This window comes from Propithecus coquereli, unplaced genomic scaffold, assembly GCF_000956105.1.
Source record: "Propithecus coquereli isolate 6110/MARCELLA unplaced genomic scaffold, Pcoq_1.0 Scaffold221, whole genome shotgun sequence".
Taxonomy (NCBI): Eukaryota; Metazoa; Chordata; class Mammalia; order Primates; family Indriidae; genus Propithecus; species Propithecus coquereli.
This window is the reverse complement of record NW_012147301.1, coordinates 1,200,661-1,211,709: the sequence shown is the minus strand read 5'-3', so window position 1 is coordinate 1,211,709 and position 11,049 is coordinate 1,200,661. Positions and strand designations below refer to the sequence as shown.

Sequence of the window (11,049 nt, the reverse complement as noted above, 5' to 3'; positions counted from 1 at the left end):
CCGGGGAGCCGCGGAGGCCGGGCAGGGCGAGGGGGCCCGGGGAGCCGCGGAGGCCGGGCAGGGCGAGGGGGCCCGGGGAGCCGCGGAGGCCGGGCGGGAGTGGGGCCCGGGGAGCCGCGGAGGCCGGGGAGCCGCGGAGGCCGGGCGGGAGCGGGGGCCGGGGAGCCGCGGAGGCCGGGCAGGGCGAGGGGGGCCGGGCGGGAGCCGGGGCGGCTGCGGCCGGGTCGAGCGTCCGCAGCGAGGCGGGGGAGCGCGGCCGGGGCGGAGCGCGATGGCGGGACGCGGAGCCCCAGGCCCGAGGCCTCAGCCGCCGGCGGGCGGGGAGCGAGCCGGCCTCACCCCCTGCTTTGGGGCGCTCCTCCCTGGCCTCCGCGACTGCTCCACCCCGCCAAGGTTGAGGGCCCGGGAGAGGCGCCCACAGCCCGGAGGCCCGTGGCTCGGGTGTCAGAGGGGCCCGAGGGCGCAGGAGCCCGCCTCTTCCCGCGCCAGCCCGCGGCGAAAGGGGGAGGCCTGCGCCGTTCGCGCGTCCGGGAGCGGCCGCACGTGCCCGCAGAGCTGCTGCTGCTGCTGCTGCGCATCTGACAGTTGTCTGCTTTGCTGCCCCCAGATTTTCTGACTTGCCAGTACTGATGCCTCAGACATTTATCCAGGGGCGAGCCCCCTTCGCCGTAGGATTCGTGAATTACCTGGGCCCTTGCTGTAGAGGCCGGTCGTGGGAAAGGAGGATTTGGGATTCCTGTGCGCCGGACCTACCCCCACTTGGCTTCCAGGCTGCAAGGGTGGCCCATACAACGATGCACGTTAGAGGTTCTCTTCCCTGGTGGGAGATGAGCTCGGGCATCGTTTACAGCGAATGTTTGGAATCCTGAGTTTATGGTTTAGGTGAACATTTCAGAGACAGTTCGGCCAACCAGCTGTTAGACGCCTGCTGGGTGGGACCCCTACCAGCGTCCATTGCTTGCACTGAGCGTCTTTTCTGTAATAGTTAATTCGGTCTTTCTGGCCCTTGGAGACAGCTGAGCATGTTCACAAGCTTGAAACAGAACAGACTTGAAATTGCTGGGCATGCACAAGTAGTGTATATTTTGTACATATATATTTGGGGGTCTTCCTCTTGAATGTGTCTGTCAATGAAATATTCAGGTTATGCTGAAAATGTGCTTGTTCCTTTTTAAGACGTCAGTCATCCTCTCCTGCACCACTGGCAACACCGTAAACCATGCTGAGCTTGTATTTATCACAGCTTCGGGGGTAAAAAAAAAATGAAGGTGTTCAATTTACCTGAACTTTGGGCCTCTGCCAAAGTAGATTTGTCTTTTAAAAACTTCAAGGTGGAGTTAAGATTGGAAGTTATGTTGCACACTGGAGCACCATGACATTTAAATAGTAATAAACCAGGGTTGAAAACACTGTCTATTATGTTTCAGATGGGAAAGTCTTGTCTGGAGATGTGACTCATTACGTCATTCCAGATTGGAAGGTTGTTCAAGATTACCTTGAGATCCTTGAGTTTCCTGAGTTGAAAGGAATTATTTTCATGCAAACAGCTTGCCAAGCAGTGCAGCATCAAAGAGGCCGGAGGTATCTGTTTTGCTTTCTTTATTTATTTATGAGTGGAGCCCCCCTCCCCCCGCTTAGAAAAGGTCCCTTGTTGGAGGGGGATGGGGGGAATTTATTATTTTGTCAGAAAGAACTTTTCGAACTAATTTGGTATTCTCTTTGCTAGTGAGCAATGCGGTAACATTATTTTATATTTCTGCTTCAGCACCTGGCAAAAAGATCTGACTGTAGATCAATAAACTGCAGTGTCCCCAGTATGTGGGTATTTAAGATTCTAGTGTGAATTGGCTTTTGGTTTGCATTTTTATAGTAGCAGGGTTATTGCTTATTTCTTTTTGATAAATGTGTATTATTTAACGCTCTTATTTATAGGTACATTGTTTCAGAAGTGTACGCTCTTGGGTAAAAGAGTATTTTTAAATTTTAGACTCTTTTATTGTGGAAGCAAATTATACTTGTAATGATTTATTCAATGAAACCAAAAATAACTTGTTTTATTTTTAGGTTATTACTGTAACTATCAGCCATCGTAATTGTATTTGCTAAACAAAGAGTTTCTAATTGAACCAATCTAAAATACTTGTCTTGTACCTAAATGAAGAATAGTTATTCACTTTTTAAACAAATACTGTAAAAAATGGTTTTGCTTCATTTAACATTGAGAAAGGTTTATGATTTGAACTTAAAACTGCGTGGAAATAACATATTAGAATTATACATCCAACCTCTTAACACCTTCAGTTTTTTAATAAGCAGAAGCTATGCATTTATTCTTTTTTTAAATGTTGTGGTTTCTTTAGACCTTGGTAATAAAAGATGAAGTGTTTTTATTTGTACATGAAAATGACAAATTGTCCTTATAATATGCTCCGTTCAAAAATGTACATTAACTACATTGTGCGCAGGTTTTTTCAGATAGAATATTTTAAAATGAGCTCGAAGTTGATTTTGTTCAGACACAAAGATATAGATGTTTACACACATCCAGATTTAAATGCTGCTCCAGGTGTCATATTTCAATTTCTGCTACTAAAATCAATTTGTCCTTATCATTCAGCTTACTAACACACTGCGAGCCTTTTCAACTTCTGTTTTCTAGAATATTTTTAATATTAGCGATTGTTTTAAAAACCAATTCCTGGGACATTCAAAGGCAAAGAATTGGAATTTCAATGTCTTTACTCTTGAACATTTCTAAAGTAGTTAGCTTGATGAAAAACTATTGGCTTTCTACTGCTTCACCGTGTCTCTGAATATACTAAATGTGAAAACAAAAGATGAGGAGTTATGAAATAGGACTGTATGATAACACCCTGGTTTTTCCATTTGGTAAACACTTTTTGAGCTCCTAGCTCCAGGCCCTGGAAGTACCAAAAGAAGTCTTAGTTCCTCTCACAAAAACTTGTTGTCTTGCTGGGGTTATATGGAAGAACCAGGAAGGTGATTACGAAGCACCTCAGCCACATGAAGGATAATTTAATGTGCACCATGCAGAGTGCAGAAGTAAAGGTGAGGTGTAGGGATTAGGCCAGAAAGTCCTCTGGGGGAACTAGCTTTGAGACTTGTCGTAGAGGCTGTATTATGAACATGATTGATGAAGAAGATGAAGAGGCAGGAAAAGGAATTAGCAAGTTTGGGATTTGGCACTTTGTTTACCTGTCAAGCAACCAGCAAGTACATTCAGGTTGACATAGCTAAATGACCAAAATTGCCTAAGCCCTAGGAAGTGTCATATATTAAAAGCTATCTTTAAAATTAATGATCACCATTGAATATGTAAGATCCAAGAGACTTGCTTTATAAATTCAGGCTTCCTAAGTGTTAAGTGTAAATCATTTGACTTTTTTTTTAATTGACAAATAAAAATTGTACATATTTATGGTGTACAACATGTTTTGAAATATGTATACATTGCAGAATGGCTAAATCAAGCTAATTAACATATGCATTACCTCTCATACTTATCAATTTTTTTGGTAAGAATTGACTTTTTATGTTTAACTGAACTTGGCCTAGCAGAAGCTCTTTGGTGTTTTGTTTCATTTGATGTTGGGAAACATTTCATTTTGTTTTTCCGTTCTTCCTTGGAGATTTTTGTGATGCCAGTAAATAATTCATGTTATCCAATGTGCTTTTAGGAACATTATTGCATAGAAAAGCTTCGTCAGTTGATAATACCTGGTCTGATCTGGTGTCTGGTATGAGGATGCTTTGCTGTCTCCTTTTGACTCCCTCCTGAATTCCTTCTGTATAGCTTCAGAGAGTCTCAACATTCTGTGCCTCAGTTTCTTGATGGTCTATAACATAAGATTGGAATCATAGAATATTATGGTTGGAGAGATCTAAGAGCACATGATCTAACTCCCCATCTAATACCTCAATGTCACTTAACATGAGTAGTGTATCGACCTTGTTTCTCAAAGGAAAAAAAATTCTTCTGGACACCCAGTGTTTATTTTATTGTTATTTAAATATATTTAAACATAAATCTAGGTATAAATCCTAATGTTTGAGTACCTTAACACAACCCTAAAACCAAATAAGACCTTTAAATTAAATAAACAAAGCTATAAAATCAGAAAACTGCAAATGAATATTAATTTAATGTGACAGATGACATTGTTTTGCTGAAACGAAATCATTAGTGTTGAATTTAACAATAGAAGAACATAGCCTCTAATCCGGTTCTGTGTGTAGTATGATTTTGTATTTCGATTTCAACAATTTCAATGCAGAGAATGCCTGTTCTCATAAGTATATAGTACAGGACACATGAATAATGTCAGTTTGTTGACTGTTCAGGATAATCAGATACTCTGCCGTCTACCAATCCTCAAATGCTTCTTTAATGAGGGGTCACCTGAGAGGTCTGAAAGGCTGTCTTGTCCGCCACATTCATGTATTCAGGTGTGCATTTGTTTATTCAACAAATATTTATTTAGAGACTACCTGTGCCAGAAACTGCTAGCACTGAGGGTACCGTGGTAAACAAAAGCAGATAGGGTCCTGATGGGAGATAGGCGGTGATCGGGCCATCACACAAACAACCGATGTAGAGCCACAGCCGTGACAGATGCACCGAAGTGCAAGGACGTGGCTCCAGGACAGCCCAGACTGGCCAGGGAGGCAAGGAAGGGCTGTCCTGAGAGAGGTACCTATGCTGAGGGGCCCAAAGAACGGAAAGAACATCTGAGTCAGAGGGAAGGCCTCACGGGCCTTGGGATGTCAGGGGAGGGTTTTAAGCGGGGTGGGATAACATCATCAGATTCTTGTAAAAGGATTACCGGGCCAGGGGGAGAAGAGGCCTGAAAAAAGAGGGGAGGAGGCTATTGCTTTAGTCTGGATGAGAGATGTTGGTAGCTTAGAGATGGAGAGAAATAGATGTTTCCAAGGGCTGTTTAGTGTGTGAAAATCTGTAAAACTTCCTAAGTACATAACCAAGAGAACTGAAACCATGTGAACATTGAAACTGAAAACATTCAACACGAATGTTCTTAGCAGGTTTATTTCTAGTAACCAAAAAGTGCAAACAACCCAAAAGCGATCCATCAACTGATAATGGTCAAGTAAAATATGGTCTACTCATACGATGGAGTATTACTCAACCATAAAAAGGAGTGAAGTACTGATACGTGCTACAACACGGATGAACCTTGCACAGGTTATGCTAAGTGGAAGAAGCCAGCACGCACACGTTCTATCACATCATATGTTGTATAATTGCATTTACATACACTGTCCATGGTAGGCAAATCCACAGACAGTATTAGTAGATCTGCGGTTGCCAGGGGCTCGGGGTCAAGGGAATGGGCAATGACTGCTTAATGGATACAGGTTTCTTTTTGGAATGATGAAAGTGTTCTGGAATTAGACAGTGGTGATGGTTACATAACTCTGGCTGTACTAAAAACCACTGAATTATACATTTTAAAAGCATAAGTTTTATGGCATGTGAATTATGTCTCAGTATAGCCGTTATTTTTAAAAATCTGTGGAACTAGTGGTGGATTCGGATACGGATGGGGGAGAAGGTGGTGTCAAGGGTAACACCAAGGTTTCTGGCTTAGGTGCCTGAACGGAGAGAGGGAGCACTGCCGGAGGACGGGGAGGGAGGGAAGGCTGAGAGTCGGAGGTGTCTCTGGGGCTGCTGAGAGGGCCGCCTCTGACACCAAACAGCGGTGCAGTCAGGAGGCAGCCATTCAGGTGGTCCAAAACATTGCATAACAATGTTTTGTGAGTATCATCTAATATAAATGGAAACAAACTTGTAGAAACTCAAGGGCCCCTGAAAGTGAGCATATGAGACCCTACCAGGGTGCCGTAAAACCTACTTGAAGAAATACATTTAATACAGAATTTGCTTCCTCGTAAGTCTTCCCACTGGTTGTGGGATGCTAACCTCTTAATCCTTAATGCAGTCAGCAGGGGGAGGGGATGTCGCATCCGTACATAAGGTCATCACTGAATAAAAATAGTCAAAAATCATCTAAAGAAGATAAATTTAGCTGTCCCCCTAAGAAATTGTTTGAAATGGTTAGATGATGGAGTTTTAGAAAACATCTAAGCCAGTCCAGGGAAACTAGGGTTTTTCTTTAAGACTGGAATTTTTTTTTTTTTTTTTTTTGAAAGTCTCACTATGTTGCCCAGGCTAGAGTGAGTGCCATGGCTTCAGCCTAGCTCACAGCAACCTCAAATTCCTGGGCTCAAGCGATCCTCCTGCCTCAGCCTCCTGAGTAGCTGGGACTACAGGCATGTGCCACCATGCCCGGCTAATTTTTTCTATGTATTTTTAGTTGTCCAATTAATTTCTTTCTAATTTTAGTAGAGACGGGGTCTCGCTCTTGCTCAGGCTGGTTTCGAACTCCTGAGCTCAAACAATCTGCCTGCCTCGGCCTCCCAGAGAGCTAGGATTACAGGCATGAGCCACCGCACCCGGCCAAGACTGGAATTTTTAAAACTGAAAATAATTTTATCATACTTGACTATCCGAAGCCATCGTTCTCCTATCACTCTGCTCAAACTTGTTTAAGGCGCCGTGACGCTCTTTGCTGACTCCGTGCGGGATACTCATATATCTAATTCCATCATGTGCACCACAAACCCTGACTAGCCAAAAATATGACTATTGTATGCATGCACTATTAAATTATAACCGTAAGCTCACACGTCTACGAGAAAACCCGACTGTCAACTCAGAGTCATTCGCTATTTGTTTCTGCTTTCTGCATTAATATTCTTGTGCCATTTGTTCATTTGTTTTATCTGGCTGATAGGTAGCTGACAAATGGAAGCACGCACTAAAAGTCTAAGAAAAATATATGGGAGTGAAACTCAAAATTGAGAAAATTCTTTTTGTTACGTATTTTTCTAAATATTAGGAAAGATTGTCATTACTCCAATTTGCTAGTAATGCCTAGGTCTGGCTTGTGCACATCCGTGTTTGGGGAGGACAGAATTCGAGCATCCCTGGGTCTAAAGTGAGGGTGTGGTAACAAATGCAGTCGTGTCTATGAAGCCCAGTGAACGGGTAACCGCGTTCTGGAAATGTCAGGGTTTAGTCAGAGATGTTATACTGGACTTGGATCACTGCTGTCACACAGGGATGCGCATTCGTGTATTCATTTGGGAAACGTTTATCGAGCACCTGCTGTGAGTAGAGCGCAGAGGATGCTGAGATGAGCCACACTGCCTGCTGTCTTGATCGCCCCGTCCCTCTCTCCTTTGGTCCTGCGTCTAGCTACCTCCCATTCGTCCTTCAGGTCTCAGGGTCGCCTACTCCAGGAAGCCTTCCCACCCCTCCCCTCTTCTCCTTTCAGGGACCACTCACTGAAATGGGCGGTTCTGTTTCGTTTTGTTTGTTTTTGCCAAGCAGCTATTTTTTTTTAAATTGTGGTACAATGTACATACATACAATTTATCATTTTAACCATTTGTAAGTGCACAGTTCGGTGGCATTAAATACGTTTGCATTGTTGCGCAGCTGTCACCGACATCTACCTCCAGAACTTCATCTTCCCCAATTAGAACCTTTGTACCCATTAAACACTAACTCCCGCTCCCCACCCCCAGCCCCTACTAACTATTCTATTTCTCACCTCTGTGAATTCGACTGCTCTCTGCACTCACGTAACTGGCCTCACGCAGTATTGGTCCTTTTGTGACTGGCTTATTTCACTCAGCGTAACACATCAGGGTTCATCCATGTTATGGCATGCATCAGAATTTCCTTCCTGTTTAAGGCTGAATATTATGTACCATATATAGTTTATCTGTCTTTATGCATCAATAGATTGCTTCCACCTTTCGGCTACGTACTGTGAATAACGCCACTATGAACATAGGTGTACAAATATCTGTTTGAGTCCTTGCTTTCAATTCTTTTGGATACATATCCAGAAAGGGGATTGCTGGATCGTCTGGTAGTTCTGTTTAATTTTTTTGCTGCAGGTGTGGGGCTCTACACCTGCGCTACACCTACTCCAGGGGGCACTGTTCAGATGCAACGGGAGGTCTAGTTGGTTGGGGCATTCAGTACAGCAGCGCTTACCTTGTCCGGCAGACCTGGCACAAGGAAGAAGTACAGCAAGTATTTGTTGAATGAAGGATCTTTTCTTTTTTTTTTTTCTTTTTTGAGACAGAGTCTCACTCTGTTGCCCAGGCTAGAGTGCTGTGGCATCAGCCTAGCTCACAGCAACCTCAAATTCCTGGGCTCAAGCGATCCTCCTGCCTCAGCCTCCCGAGTAGCTGGGACTACAGGTGCGCACCACCACGCCTGGCTAATTTTTCTATTTTTAGTAGAGGTGGGGTCTCACCCTTGCTCAGGCTGGTCTTGAACTCCTGAGCTCAAGGGATCCTCCTGCCTTAGCCTCCCAGAGTACTAGGATTACAGGCGTGAGCCACTGCGCCCAGCCTGAATGAAGGATCTTTAGCAAGGGAGATCATTTGTAAACAAATAACTGCAGTAAGTTTAAGTGCATTTTTAGGGGTATACAAAACGTGATGGTAGGTAAAGGGAGCAAAAACTTCTATGGAGATAAGATCGGGAAGACCAGGCCGGGCGCGGTGACTCACGCCTGTGATCCTAGCTTTCTGGAAGGCCGATGCAGGAGGATCGCTGCAGCTCAGGGGTTCAACAGCAGCCTGAGCACGGTGAGACCCCATCTCTAGAAACAAGAAAAAAAAAAAAAGACAAAAAAAAAATACACGAGATCAGGAAGAACAGGGAATATTTTTTCAGCATTTTCTCTGATATAATAAATTACAGATGTTTATGAAATCTCTTCAAAAGTCTTTTTTATGACTTAACAAACAATGCTCATTTTAAAAACTTCAAACATTACAGAAATGTGCAAAGCAGAAAATGAACGTCTGTGCCCTGCAGAACCGAACACAGTTAACAGTGCAGTGTAGACGCTTCTAAGAGGCTTTTATAATGAGTTTTAAATGTGTCTTTGTGAAGGTGGGGAAATTACCAATATAATATGTTCCAGGCGTCTTGAGGGGAGGGGCTGCTTTTGTCTGCACACGTGGAATCCTGCTAAGGAAAGCTGCTAGTCACAGAAATGGAACGGAACCCCTCCGTTTATGAAGACATTTTATAAGTTGCTATTACTCGATTCTTTTTAAGGTGACTCAAAATTAGAATTACTAAGAAAATAAAATTAGTGTTTCTTGTTTTCTGGGTTTTTGTTGTTGTTGTTTGTTTGTTTGTTTGTTTTTGTCTCACTCTGTTGCCCAGACTGGAGTGCAGTGGCCTCATCACTGCTCACTGCAGCCTCAAACCCCTGGGCTCAAAAGATCCTCCTGCTTCCATCTCCCAAGTAGCTGGGACTACAGGTGCTCACTACCATGCCCAGCTAATTTTTCTAGGGGGTCTCCCTCAGTCTGGTCTCGAACTCCTGACCTTAATCGATCCTCCCACCTCAGCCTCCCAGAGTGCTAGGATTATTGGTATGAGCACCATGCTCAGCCTCAGTGTCTCTTGTTTTCTAACAAAGTGGAAGAGCACACAGATAGTGGTTAGTATTTGCATATTTAGACAGGATAAGTCAGGGTGTTCTACCTTTGCTTTAATAAAAAGACTTATTTTTTAAAACCCGTGGTTGCAGCTGGAGGCGGGGATGGAAAGATACAAGTTTTATTATATGAAAACACACATTAAATGCCAATCAACTACCTGGATAATTTATATATTGACTTAACATCTAGTTTAGTATGAATCTATTTTTAAGTAAACAATTGACTCCTTTTTAAATAACCGAATGTTTTCTGTAATTTCCTATTACCTATACTATTAAAGAGCACCTTCTTATAAACTGACCTACATGAGATTTGATACTCCATTTGTGACTTCGGCTAGTGTTGTTGGAAGGATCTCTTCTTGTTGGGAAAAACCATAAAACTTTCTGTTAGTCGTCCGACGGATGAGGCTAGCTCTCATGTAAGTCACGGAGGCTGCGTCAATATAATTCACAGATAAATCCCCAAACTTATTTACCTTGCATGTCCTTTTCTAGGGCTGCCAGCAAAAAGTAAAAAGCGAAATCGATGTTAATGCCATTTATAGAACAAAGTGAGGAACAGAAATAAAGTGCTAAGCTCTCTGCTTGCCTCTGCGCACTCAGGCTTTGAAGAGGGCCGAGGTAGGACAGCATAATTACATAATGAGACGGCCACAAGTCTCCGAAGGGGAAAGGGGGAAAGGAGTTTAATTGATCTGCAAACTAATTAACGAGGCACCTCCCAAGCCCGTTCCAGCAAAACTGGGAAACGGGAGCAGCCCAGCGGTACTGAGCACCCAAGGCCGCTATAAACACGACTCTCAAGCTTTAAAGAATCAATCTTTTGCTCTAAAATGGCTTGTCCTTTTTTTGATCCTTAGCAAGAGATGGCAGTAGATGGGTCCCCGCTATGTCGGATTTGTTTTTCTCCCGTGTCGCAGACAGTATAACAAGTTGCGGAACCTCCTGAAGGACGCTCGTCACGACTGCATCCTCTTTGCTAACGAGTTCCAGCAGTCCTGCTACCTGCCGCGGGAAAGAGGAGAATCCGTGGAAAAGTGGCAGACCAGGTATGGCGCTGAGGCACCGTCGCTCCCACACAGCCCTCCCCTTTCATTTCCTCCGCGCAGGCTGCTTGGGATGATCTAGCTGGCACGCTGGCATAAACTAACACTTAGCCTGGAACCCGGATTAACACTGAAACGCTTAACATGTCAATATTTTAGACACATCATTTGAGTACAGAATTGATACATATTGAAAATTGTAATTAGGGAGACGTAGGTGCCCAGAGTCAGTTTGCCCCGGGCCCCAATGGCTGGCAGGATCATTCCAGCGACCTAGAAGTCACGACTTGAGTACTTGTGTGTGTGACGGGGGAAGGAGCCCTACTTTTAAGCTAGTAAGATCTTCTGCTCAGTTTTCTGGTATGGGTCGTTCTGCTCTCCTACCCAGTCCTGTTAAACTGAAACTGATAGTTTGATTCTGA

The 11,049-nt window shown here is 43.9% G+C and overlaps 1 protein-coding gene across 1 annotated transcript in view; it reads left to right on the top strand.

The window, feature by feature from the left end:
- The window catches only part of DIS3L (DIS3 like exosome 3'-5' exoribonuclease), a 47,900-nt gene that overhangs the window by 428 nt on the left and 36,423 nt on the right, over positions 1-11,049 (top strand). Inside the window, exons 2-3 of the mRNA XM_012644817.1 lie at positions 1,428-1,581; positions 10,502-10,630. Of these exons, the coding sequence (XP_012500271.1) occupies positions 1,428-1,581; positions 10,502-10,630 (283 nt within the window). The remainder of the gene's footprint in view (positions 1-1,427; positions 1,582-10,501; positions 10,631-11,049) is intronic.